General features: G+C 39.7%; 1 protein-coding gene across 1 annotated transcript in view; it reads left to right on the forward strand.

Annotated features, from left to right (window-relative positions):
* g2e3 (G2/M-phase specific E3 ubiquitin protein ligase) overlaps window positions 1-24,211 on the forward strand; it is a 104,374-nt gene extending 80,163 nt beyond the window's left edge. The window contains exons 11-15 of the mRNA XM_069916699.1: window positions 1,292-1,605; window positions 5,505-5,686; window positions 8,051-8,223; window positions 14,652-14,866; window positions 20,779-24,211. Of these exons, the coding sequence (XP_069772800.1) occupies window positions 1,292-1,605; window positions 5,505-5,686; window positions 8,051-8,223; window positions 14,652-14,866; window positions 20,779-21,029 (1,135 nt within the window). The 3' untranslated portion in view covers window positions 21,030-24,211. The remainder of the gene's footprint in view (window positions 1-1,291; window positions 1,606-5,504; window positions 5,687-8,050; window positions 8,224-14,651; window positions 14,867-20,778) is intronic.
* Window positions 24,212-24,480: the final 269 nt, after the last annotated feature.

The following is a 24,480-nucleotide window of genomic DNA, read 5'->3' on the forward strand; positions in this document are numbered from 1 at the left end:
TTCTCCAATCGAATTCTTTAACATTATCTGTCTTGATTTTCGCCAAATAACTTACCTGACCTTTTAAATAAGATTTCAAAGCATCCCATAAAATAAATTGATTATTTACAGAATTAGAATTAATGTCTAAAAATTCTTGAATTTGTTTCCTTATAAATTCACATAAGTCTACTCTTCAACAATGTAGAATTAAATCTCCACCTATAAGACAATTTTTTTATTTTCAGAAATTATACATGACATCAAAAGTGGTGAATGATCAGATTAAATCCTAGTTTTATATTCTGCAAGCATAACTCTTACTGTGATGACATTAAAAACATATCTATTCTCAAATAAAAGTCATGCCTGTCAAAATAAAAAGATAATCCCTTTCCTTTGGATTCAACCTTCACCAAAGAACTATCAAATTTAAATCCTTCATCAAAGTTAAGATCTTTTTTGCTCAAGCCAGACAGTCCAGGCCCCAGGTGCCTTTGCCTAAACTTTAAAGAATGCCTATAAGGACTTCACAAGTAGGTGTTAATTGGACATGCTTTCGAGTAATGGATTATTGTTTTGGAAAGCCACAGATGAACGAACTCAGAAGATTACTTTCGGGGCCACAGTCTGTCTAAGTGCAGTTGGTGGTTTTAAGAGGGTCATGTGGTTTTTCTCTGAGTGAGAGAAGACAGTTCTACAGTTCAGCAGCAGCAACTGGGACTGGAACAGGACAAGCTGACAAGCTTGTGGAAAAACCCCATTTTGAAGACTTGTTGTGAGTTCTTAGTTCAGCCTGGTCAAAACCCTTGTGGTCCATACAAGAGGAGATAGCTATCTGTATAATGTTTCACGTGAAATAAGGGAAACAAAAAGGATCTCTGAAGGGACCTGAAAAAAAGGAGGTTTTTATCTGGAATTCCCTGATGGGGCAAGTTTCTTCAGCGAGACATTTAGCTTTTAAGCACCAAAGCCTGGTGAAATTCATAAATGTTAAATTCTGTGCACAGTGTAAGAATTGCCTACAACCAGTAAACTTGGAGGAGTGAGAAGTAAAATTGGACTGTGAATCAAAGAACATTTTTGAATTTACACACATTACATACACGTGTGTTTAGAAAGGGGTTAAGTTAAAAAGATACTGTTTTCAAGTTTAAAGATAATTAAAAGCAATTTTTGTTCAAGTAATCATTTGTCTTGATAAATTTCTATTGCTGCTGGGTTTTGGGGTCCTCTGGACTCATAACAAATAATATGTGACATTGCAGGTATTTTAACACATTTAAATTTCTCAAATATTATCTTTTAACAGCCAGATTTTTGCGTCAAGATCACTTGCAAGCATTTTGAAAGAATTGAAGTCGCAAATCAATTTGAATGTCATCTCAAGAATCAATGTTGACAGAACTAATGTCTGGGCAGAAGCTGTGAAAGAGATGAACAGTGAAGTATTCTGTCCTACCAGCACACTTTATGTTCAGTATACAGATAATGTTGAAAAATCTCAAGCTGCTGATGTGGAAAATCCCCTTTATGATTTTTTTAATTTGCTTATGCATCATCTTCAGAATTCAACTCTATTTGAAGGTCCGACTACCTCAAAGAACATGGCTCTCAATTCTCAAGGTTAGACATTTTCATATATTAGATGTCATGACTGATTTATGTCAATTTTTTCTCATCTTATTTTGATATTGTATAAGAAAAGGATGAATAGCAATTACATTAGCTTGGCTTGTTCTTTGAGTTAACATTTCCTTGGGTGCAATTTTTAATCTGGTCAAAAATCAGATGCACACAAAATACCAAGTGGCTCTAAAATTAGTTAAGTGGAATTGTATGCTCTAGTAGAATTAAAGCACAGTGGATAAACTGGAACTTTTTAGATCTCAAATGACAATCACTTGAAAAAATTTCAAGTGTATTTGTACAACTGAGCATATCCTTTTGATTTTCATGTCTATATGAATATTCTTTAATTGAGGCATTTTGCATGGATATTTATAAAATTGACCGAAAATGGATTGTCGTGAAAGAAGGAGGGAGCCACTGGGGGACAAATATTTTCTTTGTATTAGTACAAAAATTTAGCTCACTAATTAGAGTGGAACCCTGATTTAACACGACCTGGTTGAACGCAAACTGGAATATAACGCCATCAGCCAGTGGACCCTTTTTTTTCCCCCTCTTTGCAGAATTGAAATAGTTTACAGATCATAATGGAATGCACCATGAGAGGACAAAAATCTTTTTCAGCGAAAGATGAGCTTTATGCACTTGCCGCGCGATCAAGAGTAAAATTCACACCCAAGTTGCGCGAGACCTCGGCGTACTTGAATCAAGATTTCATGGCTGGAAACCTCAGGAAGATAAGTTACACTTGTTGTTTTGGATAGTTGAGGAAGAGGCAGAACTAAAGGCCAAATGCATGAAGAAGGCCTTCCAATTTCTGGGCCTATTTTGAAAGCTCAAGCTGAGAGCTTTGAACCGCTGATCAATGGAGAAACCTCACAGTTCAAAGCAAGCAATGAATGGCTGGACTGGCTTTAACGCCGTCAAGGGATTTTTCAAGTGTCAGTGTCTGGTGAAATTTGTTCAGCCAATAGTGTCGCCGCAACGAATACATGGGAGAACTAAAAACTCTTAGAAGAAAGTGGCTATGTCGAAGAACAAGTGTACAACTGTGACGGAACAGGCCTCTGCTGCAAGATGATCCCAGGCCGCACGCTGTTTAGCAAAAATAATGCCCATCGACGTGAGGGATTCAAGCAATGCAAAGATTGCGTGACTTTGTTGTTTTAGCAAGGATCATACAAGTTAAAAATGCTCATGATTGGCAAATTTTGCTCACCCTGCTGTTTCTATCATGTCAACATGAAGTTGTTACCGTTCGAGTACATAACACAAATGCTTGGATGACCAGAGTCACCATAACCTACAAACTTTCAGGTTTTACATAACCTTTGTCCCTGCTGTCTGCGCTCATTTGCGTAAGCAAAAGCTAGAACCCGAAGTTCTTCTTTTGTTTGACAACTGACCGACCCACCCGCCAGCTGCCAACCTATTAAGTTGCAATGGAAAGATCTGAGTTTCTTACCTCCCAAGGAACACTACCTCTTAGATCCAGCCCCTACATCAAGGGATCATCTCCATATTCAAGCAAAATTACAGATGTGAATTAATTTGTAGAATTGTAGACAATGCAAGACTGAAAAGCATAAACGTTAAAGAGGTTTGGCACTTAGATGTGAAGGGCTGGGAGCAGTTAGCTCCTTGTGCGTGGAAAAATGCTGGGTGGAGGTTCTGGGTCCATCCTTTTCATCACTAAAATCCACCAAGGAAGATGATGATGATGGGCAAGAATTCCACGGCTTCACAGATGAAGAGGTGAGTGGGGCGCAGAGGCTGTTTCAAATTAGCCAAGAGGATTTTCACCAGTGGTTCTCTGCCGATGACGAATACCCAACATGAGCATCTGTCGGACTCCGAGATTGTCTGTAATGTTACTATAACACCAGTTCAAAAATCACAGGAGGATGATAATGAGGAGCCTCCACCCCACCCCCAAAAGTATCTGAAGCCATTGAGTCTAGCCTATGTTGACCCAAGATGTGAACCACATAAAAATCCTCCAGCCCAGAGGCATTTTCGACTTCGCTTGCCGCCAACGACCTGCTGTGATCAGGCAACGAACACCCTGTTGATTTTTTAAGAAATAAAACTATGATTGTAAAAAATTGTGTTTTCTTTTTTGAAAATGCTGTTATTCGTGACCTCCAATTTTTCGCAATCCATTTTTTTTTTTACCCGAACCATTGCGTTATAACTGGGTTCCACTCTATAAAGTAAGATCTGAGGATTAAAATTAATGGCACTAATTTGGCACTTTGATGATAGTTGACATAAATTTTCTTTCAATTACCTATGGAATATTCAAACGCTTAACTAAAATGGAAGGATTGCTTCAGATTTTATTGATAGTTAACCATAACTAATATTTTAATTCTAGCACCACTTATCACAGCTAAACCAACTCTCCTCTTGTGATATGGAAATAAATCTACAGTTAAATCCCTACGGGGATTGCAGATGCTAGAAATGAGAATTTTCCGGTTGACTGAGACTCACTCTTCCAATGCCTAACTAATGCACCTGCATTAAGAAAACACCCTTCAAAAGATAATGCAAAATGTAAAGTAATTTGGAAAAAAAAATTATATTCTAGTCTTTAATTATGCAAAGTTCAGATTAATCAAGTAATTCCCGTAACTTATAAAATTTAAATTCGAACCATGGTCACTGGTGCTGTAAAAACGTTGCACTAACCACTATGCTAACTGAGCCACGTCATAATTAACTCCTTTCCCCCAAATTTACAAATGAAGCCTTACTAATAAACTTAATACTAATAAAAATAAAGACTTTTGCAGGCAAGGAAAGGGAGACACTTTGGGAGCGTTGCCCCACGGTGAACGGCATCGACCAGCTCCTCGTCATCTTGGTGGCCCAGTCAGGACTTTGGCGCAATCTGACACATCACGCCAGTGTCCTGGTCAGGCACTCGGCGCACCTTCCTCACACTGACAACCTGACTCACCTCCACTCCAATGTCCCAGTCTGGCCCTCAGCGCATCTTCCTTGAGCTGATAACCCAACTCACCACGTGTGTGCTGATCAGGTCCTTGGAGCACCTTCCTGGTGTTGACAACCTGACTCACCTCAACACAGTGGTGACAGCAAAAAATGTTGGTGCATTGCTAGTTCAGCATGTTGAATGAAGTCTCAGCCCTCCTCCATGGGGTCCATGTGCCCAGAAGTATTTGTTGGAATTTTTTTATTTATGTTTTGGGGTTTTTATTTTTTTGCTGGTTGTTTGAGTTTCCTGTTTGATTTCTGGATAATGGGGATTTTACTGTACTTTGAGTAAAGTTTTCACACAACATTAAATTTTCTAGATGTCTTGGGCTATTGCTTTTGGTGTGCCAAGAGAACCATTGTTGGTTGAATATCTTCAGATTTCTACTATTGAAAAAAGAAATGGGGAACTGAGTTGAATTTATCCTCCATTGTTACTTATCTTTTGTTTCCCCCATTGCTACATTTAATCCAACATCTGGTGCTATGTACATTCACCCCCAAAAAAATCAATTTAAAGGTGTAAAGCAAATTGTCTCCTGGAGAAAGCAAATCAGTTGTGTGAAATCTTGCTTACTTTTAATGTGCTGTGGATGCACATAAGAATAGCTTGTCTTTTTGACACTGAATAATCCAAATTTATAAATTAGAGGCATATTCTTCCAGTTTTCTGTTCTGTATCTGGCACTCCTGATAATTAGGAAGTCGCATCAATTTAAATAATGTATTTATTTCATTTGTTGCCACCTCAGGATGTTTCAAAGTGCCATATGTCCAAGCTATTAATGTTTTTTGGTGGTGTGGCTCTTAAAATGGAAGATAGTGGATTTTTTTTGTTTATTAAATACTTTATGCATTAGAAAATATAAATTCATCTATTTCTTACTTAGCTCTTGGGTTGGACTGGTACTATGAGGCTGGACGAATGATTTCACTGTCCTTAGTTCATGGAGGTCCATTGCCAAACTTCTTCTCCAAAACACTATTTAACTGTCTAGCCTATGGACCAGGCATAACAGAGCCAACTATGGAAGATGTGGTCCCATTTGAGGTGGCTCAAAAGATCAGAAAGGTAAAATCTAAAACTACTTTTAAATACCATTTTCAAAGATACTCTTTTGATACATCCCTTTTGCCAAATTCTAAATTCCAGTCATGAAGTAATTGGTCTTGCTGTATAAATTTTGCCCATCTGTTAGATGGGAAGTAATCATAAAAGAAAGTTTAAAAAAAATTCTAACAGGCGATTTATGCAATAGCTTTAAGGTTTTGATTGTTTGACAAAATTCTGCCCCAGAAAGAACATTGGGATGCTTTCACTGGAGATAGGGAGAAAAAAGTATCATTTGCAACAAGAACCATGGAACATTACAGCACAGAAAACAGGCCCTTCTAGTCTGTGCCAAACAATTTTTCTGCTTAGCACCACTGACTTACATCTAGTCCATAGCCCTCACATCCATGTATCTGTCCAAATTTTTCTTAAATGTTAAAATTGAGCCCACATTCACTATTCCAGCTGGCAGTTCGTTCCAACTCCTGCCACTCTTCTGTGTGAAGTTCCCCCTGAACTTTTCCTCTTTAACCCTTAACCCATGTCCTCTGGTTTGTATTGCACGTAACCTCAGTGGAAAAAGCCTACTTGCATTTACTCTATCTACATCCCTCATAATTTTGTAAACCTCAATCAAATCTCCCCTCATTATCCTACACTCCAGCAAATAAAGTCCTAACCTGTTTAATGTTTCCTCTAACTCTGTTCCTGAAGTCCGGGCAACATCCGAGTAAATCTTCTTTGCTCTCTTTATCTTGTTGGTACATTTCCTGTATTTAGGTGACAAAAACTGTGCACAATACTTTAAATTTGGCCCCACTAGAGTCTTTTTAAAAGAATTTTAATATAAAATTACTGGCAAACATATCACAATATTTCAAATGTAATCCAAATACATGTGGTATTTTATAAAAAGGAAAATTTAAAAAATACAAAAGAAAGAAAAACCTCCTATAAATCCCCCAACCCCCTACAAACTTAAAAAAAAAAGAGGGACAAGAAAACCACAACTTTCCGATACTTTTAAACATATAAATATTTATAGAGACCTAAAAGAGAAAGGGTATGTTTGAGATTCATTTAAATTTTAATGCCAACAGTTTGTAAATATGGGCTCCATGTTTCACAAAATGTATGATATTTACCTCTTAAATTGTAAGTAATTTTCTCAGAATTTCTGCATTTCATCTATCCATTCCCAGAATAGTATCTGACTTCCAAGTTATAGCAAAAAATTTTCTAGCTTTTACCAAGGCAATTTGAACAAATTTTATTTGATACATATTCAGTTTTAATTTGGGTTTAATCCCTCTAACATCCCCTAGTTAAAATAAATTTGATCCTGTGGGAATCTTACTCCAGTTATTCATTCTAATAAATTACCCAAATCAAGCCAAAAATGTTTAATTGTGGAACACTGCCAAGTTGAATGCAAAAAAAGTACCAGCTTCATGTCCACATCTAAATCATAAATCTGAAAAAAAATGTAATTCATAATATGTAACTTTTGTGGTTTTAAATATAACTGATGAATAAAATTATATTGAACTAACCGCTATCTCACATTTATTGTACTTTTCATACTTTCTTTACACATCCGAATCCATCTATTTTCATCTATTTGCTTATTTAAATCTACCTCCCATTTATGTCTTGATTTATGAACTCATTTACAAGCCTTCTTTTATAATCATTTATACATCTCTGAAATGAATTTCTTTACATCCCAAGTACTCAATAATAATTCTACTGGTGTCTCTGCTGGTAATACTAAATTTTGACCAAAAATTTCACCAAAAAATCTCTTAATTTGTTAATAACAAAATTTTGTATTTTCCATTATCTTACATTTTTCCTTAATTCTACTAAAAGTAATAAATTTCCCACTTCGAGACAGTCTTTAATTTTCTTAATACCACAATTTTTCCAAATTTAAAAAAAAATGGAATAAGTCTATTTTGAAATAAAGGTGGTCTTCCTCCAATCTTTGTTCTCTTATCTACTTATGAAGGCACTTTAAGATAATGATCTATATTCCAGATAACAGGGATTTTACTGTATCTTTGTCACAATGTGACCAAAATGTTGCAGAAATACTCCCAAGTTCAGTCTCACCAACATCTTGTCCAATTGTATCATGTGTCCCTGCTCCTCTATTCAATGCCCTTGACCAATGAAGGCAAGTTTGCTAAATGCCTTCTTCACTGCCCTATTTACCTGCATCACTAGTTTCATGGAACTCTGTTCATGTTTTCTCTCTTCCCCCCCCCCCAGCCAATGCAAGCATTCACTATGATTCTGGGTGGTGTGGGGAGGGGGCTGATGATTCAACGTAAATGCTTAAGTGCTTAGTGTGTTTCTTTGCTACTTTTGACCATTCAGATAAAAGAATCCTCAACACTGGAAGAGTTGAAATTATTTGTACGTGAAAATGCTGATTACTTGTCAATCGCTGGATGTTCAAGACCAGTATGGTCACTGGATGATAAAGAATTGTTGTTAAAAGATGTGCTGATCTTCCATGTAATCAATCGAGTTCAGTCACCCTTAGAAAGGTTTGCCTTTACATTCTGTACATTCATCAGCTATACGATTGAATGCGCAAAATCTTGTCCTTCCAAATTGGAAGCCTTAATGTTATCACTGAGGTAGTGTAATGAATGTTTAACTTTTGGACAATTTTTAATTCAAGTTTAGCAAGAAGTTATATTTAGTTGAAAGCTACAACAATTATACATTTGTTAGAAATTAATTCTGTTCAATTTGTATGAGGATGTGGAGCATGATTCCATTTGACATTTAACCAGACGTCGTGATATTCGTGCACTTTTACAGTTCTCGGTGATTTTTGGAGAAAGCTTAAAGTTGAAAGTGAAAGCCATTGGCATTGTATCTCTTGGTCTTTTATTCCAGTGGAAACATTTTAAATTCAGTTTCTTTACCTTGCTTAATTTCAAATGTAATTTTATACAAAAGTGTCAAGTCACTTATAGCAGTAAGCAACTTTTATGTTGCTTTTGATCAAAGATTCAATTTAGCAGTTACATGGATTGGCTTATGGATGCCTTATTGCCATTCTTTGGAAACGTGCACCAATACTAGATCATTTGCATTTCAACCATTTTTTTTAAATTATTTTTGTAAGTACACTGTACTTGCAGAGTTTAAATCTATTTGTATCCAAAATTTTCACTGGATCCCAGATCAGGTCTATAACTTGTAAGGTTTATTTATTTTTCTTTTCTTGCAGGATTTGCATTTACATCCTTTACTTAATGTCCCTGTCATAATTCTTGGCTTGGATGGATATGTAGCAGCAGCTACAAACTCTGAAACACACCACAGGACGCTGAGGGGTTTCAGTTGAACTGAATTATTTGAACTTCGCGCGGGCGGTGGTGTCATCACATTGCCTGAGGCACGCGCTGTGGCCTGACCCATGAGGCACTGAAATATCCCTGATGGCGCCATCTTCCCACGTCTGCCCCGCCAGTGCAGCGATGCAAGCAGGGGCCGGTTTGCCATGCAAGATGTGTGCCCCCTCCAGAACCACCTTACGCATCTCACTGCAGACCCTTTAGTTTGAGTTGGGCCGTTAGCACTGGCTGGGTACGGTCCAAGTGTGCTGCCTTGAGTCCATCGACCGTAAACAGCTCCTGCCTGCCCCCAATGTCAAGGTGAATGATTGCCTGAGCGTTTCGGGACTTTCCAGGTACCTTCGTAAGGGCGTGTGGGCTTCACCAGACGAAAACAAAGTCTGTTGTAGCCAATTCCTTGGTGATGCAAGTCGGGTGGCTGCCGTGGTGAATCGGTGGCGGGGGCACAAGTGAGGCAAGCTTGTCCCACAAGCCCGGTTTTCGGTCCCCGAGCCAGTGCTTGGGCCGAAGAACTCCCCGGGCAGTGACAACGATGCACTGTAGACCAGCTCTGTGGGCGATACCTGTAGATCTTCCATCGGGGCTGTTCTTATGCTGAGCAGAACCCAGGGTAATTCATCCATCCAGTTGGGGCTGGTGAGGTGCGCCATGAGAGCCGACTTGGAAGCGCTCTGAGACCGTTGGCCTGGGGATGATAAGTGATAGTATGGTGAAGCTTAATCCCCAGGAGGTTCGCCAGCTGCGACCAGAGGGTGGATGTGAACTGGGCACCCCTGTCGCTTATCATGTGCGCTGGTACGCCGAACCTGGCGATCCAGTGGGCGAGCAGAGTTCTGGCGCAGGACTCACCGGAAGTGTCTTTTAGCAGGATGGCTTTTGGCCACCTCGTTGTGCAGTTGAGCACAGTCAATAAGTAGCGGGCGTCCCTCAAACCTCTTGGTCAGGAGGTCAAATGGCTGCACCAGAGCTTTAACATGGTGCTGGACCTTAGAAGTTTGGCACTGTGTGCAGTTCCTCGCCATCTGGGCCACTTACTTTTTGAGGCTGTGCCACACATAATGCTCCGCCATCATGTGCACCGAGGGGTGAGTCAAGTCGTGGACTATCCTGAAGGTCTGCGACAAGCTGGTGGAGACGTGGCAGAGTAGCGTGTCGGGGCTGTTCGGTAGCTTTAGATCCTCGAGGTGGAGGCCCATGATGACAATGCAGAAGGCCTGCATTTCCTTGTCATCTTTCTGCATCTACACTAGTTGGGCATAGTCCAGGCCGGGGGACAGGTTGTGGATCGTGGGCAACGAGAGCGCGTCAGCAACGACGTTGTCCTTACCTGCCTAGTGTCGGCTGTTGGTAGTGAATTCAGAGATGTAGGACAAGTGTTGCTGCTACCACACTGACCAGGGGTCTTTGACCATGGCGAGGGCTTGGATAAGTGGCTTGTGGTCGGTGAACACAGTGAACAGCCTGCCCTCCAGGAAGTAATGAAAGTGCTTGATGGAAAGGTACAGGGCCAGGAGCTCCCTGTTGAAAGCCAGAAGGCGTAGGTGCTTGCTGAAGAACGCACATGGATGCCACTGGCTATTAACCGGTTGCTCTAAGACACCCCGATGACCGTGGCTGAAGCGTCCACTGAGGGTGCAATGTGGACATCGGGCCATGGGTGGGCCAGTAGGGTGGTGCTCGCCAGGGCGTCTTTTGTCATGACGAAGGCTGTTTTGGCCTCTTTCATCCGCTCTAGGGTCTTATTTACGGCAGCAATTAATGTGAACAACAGTTGCATGATGTACGCTGCCCCGGGGATGAAACAGTGGTAGAAATTGACTAACCCGGTAAATTCTTGTAGTCCCTTGAAGGTGTTAGGTTTCGGGAACTGGTGTACGGCTGTGACCCTTTCTGGTGATGTGGTGGCCCTGTCCACATAGATGGTGTGGCCCAAGAACTGCAAGCATTCTTTGCCGAACTGACATTTGGCTACTTTGACAGTGAGGCCGAATTCTGCCAGGCGGGCTTTGTGTTCATTGTGGTCCTGACTAGCGATGAAGATAATAAATATCAAAATAATAAACACGAAATCCAGATCCCTGCCCACTACGTCCATTAACCGTTGGAAAGTCTGGGCCGCGATTTTAAGGCCAAAGGGCATCCGCAGAAACTTGAATAGGCCGAAGTGGGTGATGATGGTGGTTTTGCCAATATCGTGGGGTGGATCAGGATTTGATGGTACCAGATCGACCTTGGAGAAAATTTTGGCACAGTGCAAGTTGGCCTTAAGGTCTTGTATCGGTCCGGCGTGGTTGTTTAAATGGCAGTAGTCTCCACGTGGGCACCAAGCCCCCAGAAGCCTTCAGGACCATGTGGAGGGGGGATGCCCAAGGGCTATCCGACCTGTGGACAATCCCCAGCTCTTGTAGTGGGAGAATTCCTCCTTTGCCAGTTGTAGCTTTTCGAGGGGCAGCCGTCTGACTTTGGTGTGAAGTGGGGGTGGGACCCTGGGTCGCATTATGGTGGCGGAAACCATGTTGGGGCATGGTGGAGGTGAACTGAGGCCACAGGATGGCGGGAAGTTCATCTTTGGGAGCGCTATCCCTGGGTCGCATGAGCCTGTGGAATCGAGCTGGACAGTTTGAAAATTGCGGGTGTGCACTAAACGTTTGCCTTTTATGTCAACCAATAAGCTATGTGCCCAGAGGAAGTCAGCTCCCAGGAGCGCTGTACCCACCATGGCTAACACGGATTTCCAGCGAAATTTGTCTTTGCCAAGCTGAATCTGGACGCTGCATGTGCAACGGATCCGTAGGCTGCTCGTAGCGTTGGGTCTCGTGCTCGGGTGCAGGTCTCGAGGGCAGTCAGGGGAAGCACACTCGGCTTGGCTCTGATGACCACCAGGAAACGTCGGCTGCTGGTCTTGTCGGTTATGTGCAGGAGGCTGTTAGTGTGGCTAGCCATCGTGGCCATCAACGGTGACTGGCCAGGTCGTTTCCCTGAAATGAGCAGGGCTGCCTGCACTTGTGGGCTTGAGCACCCCAGTGTTGATGGTAGAAGCACCAGGTGGTGTGGGGCTCATTCGGCTTATGCTTGGGGGGGGAGGGGCGCATGTTGTCAGCTGGGTCCAGGGCGGGTGACCTGACTGAGGGCGGCCTCGTTTTCTCATTTCGTCCACCAAAGTACATCAGCACGGGCTGCAACTCTCCGTGGATCTGAGAAGTCCCTTGTCCACCAGCAGGAGTTGGATGTCTTCTGGCATCTGCTCGAGGAAGACTTGCTCAAACATCAGGTAGGGTTTGTGGCCCTCTGCCAGTGCAAGCATCTCCTCCATGAAGACTGACAGGGTTCTGTCACCCAGGCCGTCTAGGTGCAGGACCCTGGTGGTGTGCTGTCGATGGGAGAGGCTGAAGATGCCGAGGAGGAGGTTTTTGAGGGTGAGGTATTTACCCTTCTCCGGTGGGTTGTGGATCAGGTCATCCACCCTGGAAGCAGTTTCTTGGTCAAGGGTGCTCACAATGTGGTAAAACATTGTGGAGTCTGAAGTGATTTGTATGAAGTTAAACTGCGCCTCCACCTGCCCGAACTGTCCAGAAGAGGCGGTGGAGGGGGGGGGGGGGTGGGGGGATTCACTGCGACCGTGTTGACCGCTGCTGAATCCATGTCGTGAGGCCAGAAAAATGTCTGGACTCACAGGGATCACCAAGGTAGCGGCAGCTACAAACTCTGAAACACACCACAAGACGCCGAGGGGTTTCAGTTGAAATTATTTATTTGAACTTTGCGCCCGTCCTTTAAGGGCAGTGTGAGATCCGTCCGGCGTGGATGGTGATGTCATCACGATTCCCGTGGCACGCAGTGTGACCTGAGCAATGAGGCACTGCGATACCCCCGACGGCACCATCTTCCCGCAGCCGCCTCGCTTGCGCAGTGATACAAGCGGGGGCCAGTTTGCCACGAAAGATGTGTGCCGCCACAGATAGATATTTACTTTTTTCTTGAGTGATTGTTATCAATCCATGTGGATTGGTATCAGCTATATATTTGTGTCAAACACAACAATTTTTTTGATGGTATGTGATATTAAAATTTATCCTGAGGCAATTCCAGTCTTGTGTTGGGATTCTAATGGAAAATCAGCAGAAATCTCAAAAGCGTTGAAGTCCGCATGGCCTTGAACCATCAATATTGGTAGCCAGCAATCAGGAGAATGTTCAAAATGATGTCACTCCTTCAGCTGTAGAATGGATGGCAAAATAACAATATAGATCTTCTGTGAATTATGCAGAAGGTGTAGAATCCAGATTGATATTTTCTTGAGAATCTTGTGTCTCAACATGAGAATTTGAGTGATTATCTTCTAAGCAGTACAATGTAAAATCTGTACTCATTTTTAGTACTTGGGCCCACAATACACATTTTAATCAAGAAGAATTGAGATTTTTTTTCTGTGGTTAATTGAGTATGTAGACTCAAAATTATGAAATGGTTTTGTGAAAGAACTGTTGGCTTGATGATATTTGTGTAATTTAGTGAAGAAGAATTGTTTTGAAATTTCTACTTATGAATTTTTTTTTAAATCAAAGCTGAATTCTGTATTCCAGGAAAGTTTTCATTTCTGTCATTTAGGAGATTTGTGACACAGTATTGGAAGAACAGTTGTGAGGCAAATTTTTATTGTGCATCAATGACAGGGATGGAAACAAAGCTATCTCTGAAGCTGAAAGGGGTGAGATTGTTCAATCCATATAGTCACAGCTTAGTTGAGTATATTTAAAATCCACACATCCATATGGGTTGGGAAAAAAAAGAGTCAGGGAAATGTTGAGTCTTTTGAAAACTCCCTAATGAAATAGGGCAGCTCTGTTGGCATAACGGTTAGTGCAGCACTTTTTACGGTGCCAGCAATTGGGACTGGGGTTCAAATCCTGTTCTGTCTGTAAAGAGTTTGTATGTTCTCTCCTTGTCTGCATGGGTTTTCTCCAGGGGCTCTGATTTCCTCCACTGTTCAAAATGTACCAGGGGTGGAGGTTAATTGGGCTGAAATGGCCTGTTACCGTGCTGTTTGTCTAAATTTAAATTGAGAAATAATATTCAGAAGAGATGTCAGAAAAGACAAGGTTTTAGAGTGTACGTAATTTTGGCAGGTCAAAGTAACTTTGCTGGTTCTTCACATCACTTTATCTGCAATTTCATAGTTTTTAAAAAATCATGTGCAATGTATGAAACCATACTATTTAGATTTCACTAAATGATTTTATGCTTAGTTTAAAGAGTGGTTTTACTGGGCCTGTGACAATGCCATTTATATAAATCATGATGCTCTGCAGTCATTCATTGACTTTAATGTGTTGTGTAAGGGAATAAAATTAATAAGTTTTATGCATTGTATTTATATTAATGCTTGATTAAGCTCATTTGTATTGCACGTAAAATGATTTCAAATAAATCATTTAGCCTGAGTTGGTATCCTTCAGTGTTTAATAATATGGCCTTTTACATTGTGCTTCATTAAATTGATTTTCTTCAGTTAATAATCTTTATAGCTTATTTCTGTTGTGCTTTTAACCATTTCATCTTGACTCTTGATCTTTACTCTGATCTTAATATTTGGTTCCTTAACCTAGGTTTTGTGAAGGATTGAAAGTTCTTGGTGTGTTGGAAAACATTCAAACATATCCAGAAAAATTCTCTGAACTGCTGTGTTACAAACCTCAGATATTATCTGCCGAGGTAATTGAAAACATTTTCTCAATCAATTTTTCACCAAATGGAAGTAGCAGAAAAGTGGCAGAATCTAAAGTGATCAGCTTCTGGAGACAGTACTTGGCAGAGGTAGAAGGTATGAGAATTTTTTTTACTGTTTTTGCAACACTACCTAATTACCAGCAATATGTGTGTGTGGTGTGTGATATATATATATTTTAGGGTTAGGGTCATGGTAAAAGAGACTGAAATAGCATTGATGATGGATCCAAACAAAGTGATTTATTTTGGTAAAAGTAGTCCTTATATAAAAAATGTCTCAATATCACAACAAGGAAATATGTAGATAATCCAATTATTGAAGGAAATTATATGACCGGTTAGTTTGGTGATTATTTGTTATTGTTCATTCCTTTTGATCTCTGGAAAACTTGTGTAGATCATTTTTAAAATTTGTCTCAATCAAAATTGATGTTAATGGAAGAAAAAAATCCTCATTTAGTCTTCATTGTAAGTTTGTAACATTGTGGTCAAGTTACTGGACATGAGTTCAAAAACCTAGCTGGAAAATTTTAAGATTCAAGTACACTAAAACATTGTTCATCTACTCCCATTGTTTATAAGTCATGATCATTCTGCATGAGGCTCACAAGGGCCCAGTTCCTGTGTTGCATATAAACTTAGCATGGGCCCAATCCCATGTTCCATATAAATTCGCCTGGGCTTTGTTCTCATGGCACTTAGCTGTTTTATTTCACACTCTTGAAATTATTCAGTCTCTACACCCTTCTGCCTTTGGGAATTAAGTGAGTCCAATTTGTCTGCATTCATCCACCCTATGTCCTTCTAAATGTTTGCTATACATGTACCTGTCTTAAAAATCATTTGAGCATTTTGTTTGTTCCTGATTTTAAAGTCATCAGGGTCATTCTTCATGTATGAACACTTCCATGCCAACCAAGTTGTCCATCTGGTCTCATTTGCCAGTGTTTGGCCCTTATCTTTCTAAATCTTTCTCATCCATTTACCCATCTAAATGCCTTTCAAATGTCATAATTGTCTCACAATTACCACTTCCTTGGAAGCTCATTCCAATTTGCCTTCCACCACCTGTGTGGTTCATCCCATTATCATTCCTCTCATCTTCAAACCAATGCACTCTAGTTTTAGACTCTCCAATCCTCAGGAAAAAAAAACACTATTAACTATTCACCTTGCCTATGGCTCTCATGATTTTGTATAACCCCTCCAAAAATTAGCCCTTGGCCTCCTATGCTTTGGGGATAAATGTCCTAGCGTATGAAGGTTCTCCTTGTAACTCAAGCCCTCCGGTTTTTTTTTTTGTTTTTTTTTTTTGTTTTTTTTTTTTTGTTTTTTTTTTTGCTGCACCCTTTTCCAGTTTTCCTTCCTATAGCAAGGCGATCAGAAATGTTCAGTCTTCCAAATATGACCTTGCTCAGATTCCAGCATTTCCAGTCTCCATGGCTTACCAATGTTTTGCTCTGCTGTAACATGATGTCTCCGTTCTGGTACTCGTTGCCCTGACCTATGATTCTCATTCAGAACATGAATGTGAATGATGAACAACAGTAGACGCAGCTCTGATCCTTCTGGTACATCATGTTAAGCCTTGTAAACAACCCTGCACTACCTACTGCCTTCTGTCTCCTGTCAACCCTTTTTTGTATCAGTTAGCTTTCTTACCCTCAATCCAATGAGATCTAACCTCCTAGACCAACTAATCACATTGGAACCTTGTGAAAGGTCTTGTTGAAGTCCATGTAGACAACATCTATCTCCCTATCCTCTTGTGTCTTTTTGGTCACCTCTTCAAAAAAAACAATCAAATTTGTGAAGTACTATATCCCATACCCAAAATCATGCTACCTACTAACTTTCACCCATAATCCTTATTTTCCCAATTCATGTGCATTCTGTCTTTCAAAATCCTCCTTCACTGATGTAAGGCTCACTGGTGTATTGATTCCAGGCTTTATTTCACAGCCTTGCTTAAATAAAGACACAATATTAGCCATCCTCCAGCCTGTGATGCAAATATCTTTGCTGAGGTGCCAACAATTTTTACCGAGCTACCCACAATGGTAAAAGGATGCATTTGATCAGACTCTGGAGATTGTTTGTTTTAAGACCTCCTGCACCACTAATGTGGTCTTTCTCCAAGACATCACAGTTAACTTCCCCGAGTTCCCCAGCATTTGTGTCTTCTTCCATGGTAAATACAGATATGAAGTCATCTCTTATAACCATGCCCCTTTCCCATGTCTCCACACATGAAAAACCTTATTGATCTTGAAGGGGTCTTATTTGCTTCTTAGTTAGGCTTTCCCTTAATATACTTGTAGAATCTCTTTTACCTATCTGACACAGCCACCTCGTGTCCACTGTTTGCCCACCTGATTTCATTCTTAAGTGTATGTATATCCCTCTTGTCAAGGGATTCACTTGATCCAGTTGTCTATACCTGACGCATGCCTCACTTTAGTTTCTTGACCATCCAAGGCACCCTTATCCTATCACCCTTGCCATTTACTCTCACCAGAACATTCTGTCCCTGAAATCTCCCTTTCTTTCCTATACTTCCTCTTTTCAGCATTCTTTTTGCATTTAACAGTTTGTTTTCATCATTATTTAAACTCAGTGGTCAAGGCAGCAGCCTAACCAACCAATAATTGTTGCACTTGATGCGGAAAAAGCATTTGATCGGGTGGAATGGAATTTTCTATTGAAAGTATTAGAAAAATTTAATTTTGGACCATTTTTTACTGGTTGGGTTAAGGCATTATATAAAAATCCAGTTGCTAGGGTGGTGACGAATGGCCAAATTTCTTTGTCATTTAAATGATCATGATCAATGCGTCAAGGTTGTCCATTGTCACCAGCCTTATTTGCATTGGTCATAGACACAAGAGAAACTTATCCATGAACTACTCTTTGCAGACGATGCCGCTTTAGTTGCCCATTCAGAGCCAGCTCTTCAGCGCTTGACGTCCTGCTTTGCAGAAACTGCCAAAGTGTTTGGCCTGGAAGTCAGCCTGAAGAAAACTGAGGTCCTCCATCAGCCAGCTCCCCACCATGACTACCAGCACCCCCACATCTCCATCGGGCACACAAAACGGTCAACCAGTTTACCTATCTCGGCTGCACCATTTCATCAGATGCAAGGATCGACAATGAGATAGACAACAGACTCGCCAAGGCAAATAGCGCCTTTGGAAGACTACACAAAAGAGTCTGGAAAAACAACCAACTGAAAAACCTCACAAAGATAAGCGTAGACAGAGCCGTTGTCATACCCACACTCCTGTTCGGCTCCGAATCATGGGTCCTCTACCGGCATCACCTACGGCTCCTAGAACGCTTCCACCAGCGTTGTCTCCGCTCCATCCTCAACATCCATTGGAGCGCTTTCATCCCTAACGTCGAAATACTCGAGATGGCAGAGGTCGACAGCATCGAGTCCACGCTGCTGAAGATCCAGCTGCGCTGGGTGGGTCACGTCTCCAGAATGGAGGACCATCGCCTTCCCAAGATCGTGTTATATGGCGAGCTCTCCACTGGCCACTGTGACAGAGGTGCACCAAAGAAAAGGTACAAGGACTGCCTAAAGAAATCTCTTGGTGCCTGCCACATTGACCACCGCCAGTGGGCTGATATCGCCTCAAACCGTGCATCTTGGCGCCTCACAGTTTGGCGGGCAGCAACCTCCTTTGAAGAAGAGCGCAGAGCCCACCTCACTGACAAAAGGCAAAGGAGGAAACACCCAACCCCAACCAACCAATTTTCCCCTGCAGCCGCTGCAACCGTGTCTGCCTGTCCCGCATCGGACTTGTCAGCCACAAACGAGCCTGCAGCTGACGTGGACTTTTTACCACCTCCATAAATCTTCGTCCGCGAAGCCAAGCCAAAGAAAAGAACCATTAGCTCAAGGAATTAGACAAAATGACAATATTTAAGGGATAAAAATTTCAGAAGATGAATATAAGATTAACTTATTTGCTGATGATGTATTGATATACTTAATACATCCAGAGCAATCTTTGAAACATTTGCAAAAGTGTCTGGAGCAATATGGAGTATTTTCTGCGTATAAAGTAAATTGGAATGAGTAAAATATTACCAATTTCAGATGGTGATTATACTGAGTGTAAACAGATTACAAGGTTGCAATGGTCTGATAAAATTAATTATTTAGGGGTAATTGTTGATGCAGATAATCAATCTTTATATAAATTAAATTATGTACTATTATTGAAGTTCATTAAAGTGGACTTGAATAAATGGAAAGATCTTCTGTTAACATTAATGGGCCGTGTAAATTGTATTAAGATTAATATCTTTCCACGTATTCAATATCCTTTTCAATCGATTCTGTGTTCACTTCCAAAAGTATTTTTTCAGGATTTAAATACAGTGGTAAGGAAATTCTGTGGAATGGAAAGTAAGCCAGGGTAGCATTGCACAAATTGACTTGGAAATATGCTTTAGGAGGACTCCAATTGCCTCATTTTCAGAATTATGATGAGGCTGCATAATTAAAATGTGTTAATTTTAACAACCTCCTAGTTGGGCTAAAGTTGAGTTGGCCTGTTCTAAGTTTCAGGTTCATCAATTTATATTTGAGTGGAATTCTTATTTATTACAGGGATATAATATGCCTGTTTTAAAACTTTTATTAGGGATTTGGACTAAAAGGAATTCTATTATAAGTTCAAGGGCTAAGATAGTGACCCAAACTCCATTATATCAAAATAAGGTTATTCCTTTTTCAATGAATAATACTTATTTAAAGATTTGGGACTCTCAAGGTATAAAGGTGATCGAGGATTGTTTTGAAGAAGTTCCTTTCTTTTAACCGACTTAGGGAAAAATTTGGAATACCATTTAATTCCTTATTTGTGTACTATCAAGTCCGAGCTTTGGTAATAGATAATTTTGGAAGAGAAATTAAGCTACCTGAATTAACAAAGTTTGGGTTTTTGATTTCGCATACATTAAAAAAGGGTTTTATTTCTGATATGTATGCTTTGTTACAAGATGGTATGAATAAACCAAATTTAAATAAATCTAGAATTAAATGGGAAGAAGATTTATCTTGTATATCTCAGGAGGATTGGGTAGTTATGTGTTAAGACAGTGTGACTAAATTACTTAATGTAAGATATAGTTGAGTTAATTATAATTTTTTATATCAATTGTATTTGACTCCCAAGAAATTGAAAAGATATGGATTTAGTAATTCAGATTTATGATTTAGATGTGGACTACATATTGGAACATTTCTACATTCAGTTTGGCTTTGTGACAAAGTCCAACCATTTTGGGAAAAAATTAGAGTATTTTTTGAAAAACTGTTTTAAGATTAAATTGCCATTAGATCCAGAAATTTTTTTGCTGGGTTATTTTGTATCTTTGACTGGTTTAGAGACAAGTTTCAGATGGCTTTTGTTTGTTTAACATTGGCGGTAGCACAGAAATGTATTGCCATTACATGGAAAGATAATGTAGAAGTAAACATAGCTCGTTGGCATAATGAATTGAGATCTTGTATTTATTTGGAGAAAATAACATAATTTGCATGATAATTTTTTTTTGTTGAGATGTGGTCATCTTATTTGTAATGTATGGTTTAGAAATATCTTAAAACTTTTTTTTAATTATAATTTTGAGATATCTCACAGCCTATGTGTGTAATTAATTTATATATGGTTTTCTTTTGCTCCCCTTGCGGGGCTTGTTGAGGGTGGGGGGGAGGGGTGGGTGGTTTTGTTTTTTTTTAGTTTATTTTATTATTTTTATATATTATTCTAAAATTCTAAATAAAGTTTTTTTGAAAATCTGTGTATTAAATTTTTTTTTAAAATGAATTAAGCTCCTCATTTTAGTAGTAAGTAGCTGTGGTGCTCACCACAACCTGCCTAGCAGTAATTATCTGGGTTGGAATATTTGGACCACTATCCAAAATGTTTTAGTATAACCACATTCAAATGCAGATCATTTTTATAAATTAAGTGTTTCTTTTCTTTTCAGATGGATCGACTAAAACTTCTTTTGAAGATATCTTGATTTTTACAACTGGCACAAATAACATTCCACCCATCAGTTTTCTGCCTAGCCCGTCAATTAAATTCTTGCATTCTGATGGAATAATACAGTACAGATTTCCAATGGGACAAACATCCCTCAATTGTTTAAAACTACCAATTTCAAAAACATTTGAGGAATTTAGAAATTCCATTGATTTTGCGATTTGTAATACACCTGTATTAAAAGAAAAGTAATGCCATATTTTTAAATCGAATGTGATATTTGTATAGTAGTATCCAGCAATTTTATTTGTTAGAAAATCAGTTACAAATGTTTTGGTTTTTAATTTCCATTTATTTAGAAAGGGCTTGCAGACATCTTTTAATGAAACTTCACAAGATATCAAGGATAATAATGTATTCTTAGAAAATTCTAGGGGTAAGTATATGTGCATTATCTGGGTGGAGAGCAAAAAAAAACGATTGAAAGTGCTTTTATCAAACAAATTGCTGCTCACTTTGTATTTTGCAGTGGAAGCACATTAACAATAGCAATTTACATTGTTTTCTGATCTTGCTAAATCATTGAATACCTGAATGGTTTTCCATTTTGGATGACCTTCTACCTGGCTACATGCTATTGCACCCTTGTAGCATTTTTTTTTCTGGCAGAGATGGTGAAGAAACAAAATATTGAAACAAGGACATTCAAATATTTTCTAAATTATTTGAAATATTAACCACAATTTACTTGTTTGCAATTAATGCCATATAAATTTGATTCTGAAGTTGCTTTATCAAGTTCAGCTTATCATCTGATTGCACAAGTTCAACTCGACAAAACAGCTTCCACCAGTCCTTGGTGCAAAACATGCAAACAAACAATACATATGGAGAACAAATACATAGATATAAAAATAAATGAATATTGTTTGGTAAATAATTGAGTCCCTTTGGTTGTTGAGCATTCTCACTGACCACAGGAAGATGCCGTTTCTCAGCCTGATAGTGCCAGTTCTGATACTCCTGTATCTCTTACCCGATGGAGGTAACTGAAAGATGCTATGTGTGGGTTGCACGATTTTGCGTGCCCTCTTCAGACAATGATCCTAGTAGATCATGTCAGTGGTGGGGAGGGAGACCCCAGTGATCCTCTCTGCCGTTCTTGTGGTCCTGTGGATTGACCTCCAATGAAATTCTCTACAGCAACCATACCACACTGTGATGCAGCTGGCCAGGATGCTCTCATAAAAGACCTCCTGTAGAAGGTGGCCATTTCAGTCTTCTCAGGAAGTGCAGTTGCTGTTGCATCTTCCTGAGAGTGAGGAAATGTTGAGTGTCCAAAATAGGTCACCAGTTAAGTGAACTCCAAGGAACTTGGTGCTCTCCACTCTCTCAATGATAGAATTGTTGATATGTAGTGAAGGGTGGTCATTTTTGGATCTCATGAAGTCCTTTGACTTGTCCATGTTGAGATTTGGGTGGTTATTCTTGCACCATATCACAAGATTTTCCACCTTTTTGTTGTTGCTGATGAAGCATCATCTGCAAATGATGGCTTATTGGAGCTGGATCTGGCCATGCAGTCATAGGTCAGTAGCATGAACAGGGACAGGGTGAGCACAGCCCTGAGGTGCACCTGTGATGGTGCTTGATGTTCTGCTACTGACCCAAGTGACTGTGGTCTTTCGTTTAGGAAGCCCAGAACCCAGTTACAGAGAAGAATGTTGAGTCCCAGCAAGAACAGGTTCTCCACCAACCTCTGGGGAATGATTGTATTAAACACCAATCTGAAGTCTATGAACAGCAGCCTGGCATATGAGGCATCATTCACCAGGACAGAGTGGAGGGATAGTACTATAGCATCATCAGTGGAACGGTTTCTTCTATCAGCAAATTGAAATGGGTCCAGCATCTGGGAGGTGCACTTTGATGCGTTCCATCACCAGATGCTCCAAGCACTTAATAATGGTGGAGGTCAGTGCCATGGGGCAGTAGTCATTGAAGCCTGTTACTGTCACCCTCTTTGGTGCAGGTATGATAGTGGATGTCTTGAAACAAGCGGTGACTATGGACTGCTGCAGTAAGGTGTTGAAGATGTCACTCCGACATTTTGCAGTCCTTCAGTGTCCAACCAGGTATGTTGCGTGGTCCCATTGCTTTGTATGGGTTCACCTTGAGCAAGGTTAAGGGTTCCTTTAATGAATTACATGTAACTTGCACGTAAACCATTAATAAGTTTCTAATCAATGCAGTGCAGACAGTGTGTACTAAAATAAAGCTTCGTTGTCTGTTTCCAGATTACATTCTTTTAGAATTACAATGATATAAACTTTATATTTTCTGAAGTGCAGCCAATTGTAGTTTAAGTTAATACTTTGAATGACTAAATGTCAGGGTTTTCTATTTTACTTTGAAAATTATGAATTTGAGGTTTTTTGTATGTAAACTTTTTGAAGCTTTTTTTTCTCCGGTGCTGATGATGAATATGAACTTTATTATCTGATGTTATAACTGTTGTGATGGACCATGTGTGTAATGGAAATAGAAATTGTATTGGCCATCCATTTAGTTTTCTTCCCAAAAAATTCTAACTATTTAGAATTGTTATAAATGTATTTAAAGTAATTTTCAACAAAAAGTGAAACAGTATTATTAATAGCTTGGTTTTAGCAATGAAAAGTTGGTTCCAAAGTTGCTGATATTTAAAATATTTGCTCTGTATTGCATTTCTATGAAACCTATTATTTGACAAATTGTGCAGTCTTCCTTTGACTGCAGTGGCCTTGCTCTTTAAATGCTGAGTTCTGATCATAAGGAAGTGGGTGAAGCATTCAGTATTACAAATGTATGTTTACATTTGAACAAAATCCACACAGCATGACATTTGCCAAATTAATGAGTTGTCACTATTTATATCTAAATCCCCTGATATTTCGCATTGATTAAATAATTCAGTGGGTAAATTTATCTGAAGAAAATGTTGTTTACTATATTGGAACATAAAAAGGCAATAAAATAAGCAACATTTAATCACTATTCCCATAGAACATAATTGAAATATTAAAGAAAAGGTAAGATTTATGGGGAAAAAATAAACCTTTCAGTATAAAGATAAACATTAGCCAAATAAAATTGATGTAGAGGAACAATGCTGAATGTGTACAAATTGTTTTATAAATGAATATTGTAAATAAAAAAAAAAAACTATTGCACTTGAGTGGTATTTATACTAAATTTATCCATGTGACTTGCTGCATAATTGTTGAGTTTGACTTGCCTATAACATTTAACTGATACAGAAACAGTAGAGAATGTATCTTTGATCAACAATTGATGTTTGAATCTGGTTGTCAATTTTAAAAATCGTAATATGGTAAAATGTAGGAATAGAAGTTTCAACGTCATTGGAATTAAAAAGTATGTTTTGCATCGAAGTCTTGGAGATTTTTTCCTTTTAAAATTATTTTTATTGAGTTTTATCATACAACTGTGGCGGTATGCCATAAGGCAGGCAAACTGGCCCCCGCTTGTCACGCATGCGGCGGGGCAGCTGGCCAAAATAGCGCCGTTGGGGGTTTCCTCCCGACCTCAGCAGCGGGCTCAGAAGCCCGCGCTTGTGGACCCACGTGACGCCCTGTGACTTCGGGGCCCCCCCCAGTGCGGTTCTCAGCCAGGTCCAGGCTGGAAGTATAAGACCAGCCAG

This window comes from Narcine bancroftii, chromosome 2 (genome assembly GCF_036971445.1).
Source record: "Narcine bancroftii isolate sNarBan1 chromosome 2, sNarBan1.hap1, whole genome shotgun sequence".
Classification (NCBI taxonomy): domain Eukaryota; kingdom Metazoa; phylum Chordata; class Chondrichthyes; order Torpediniformes; family Narcinidae; genus Narcine; species Narcine bancroftii.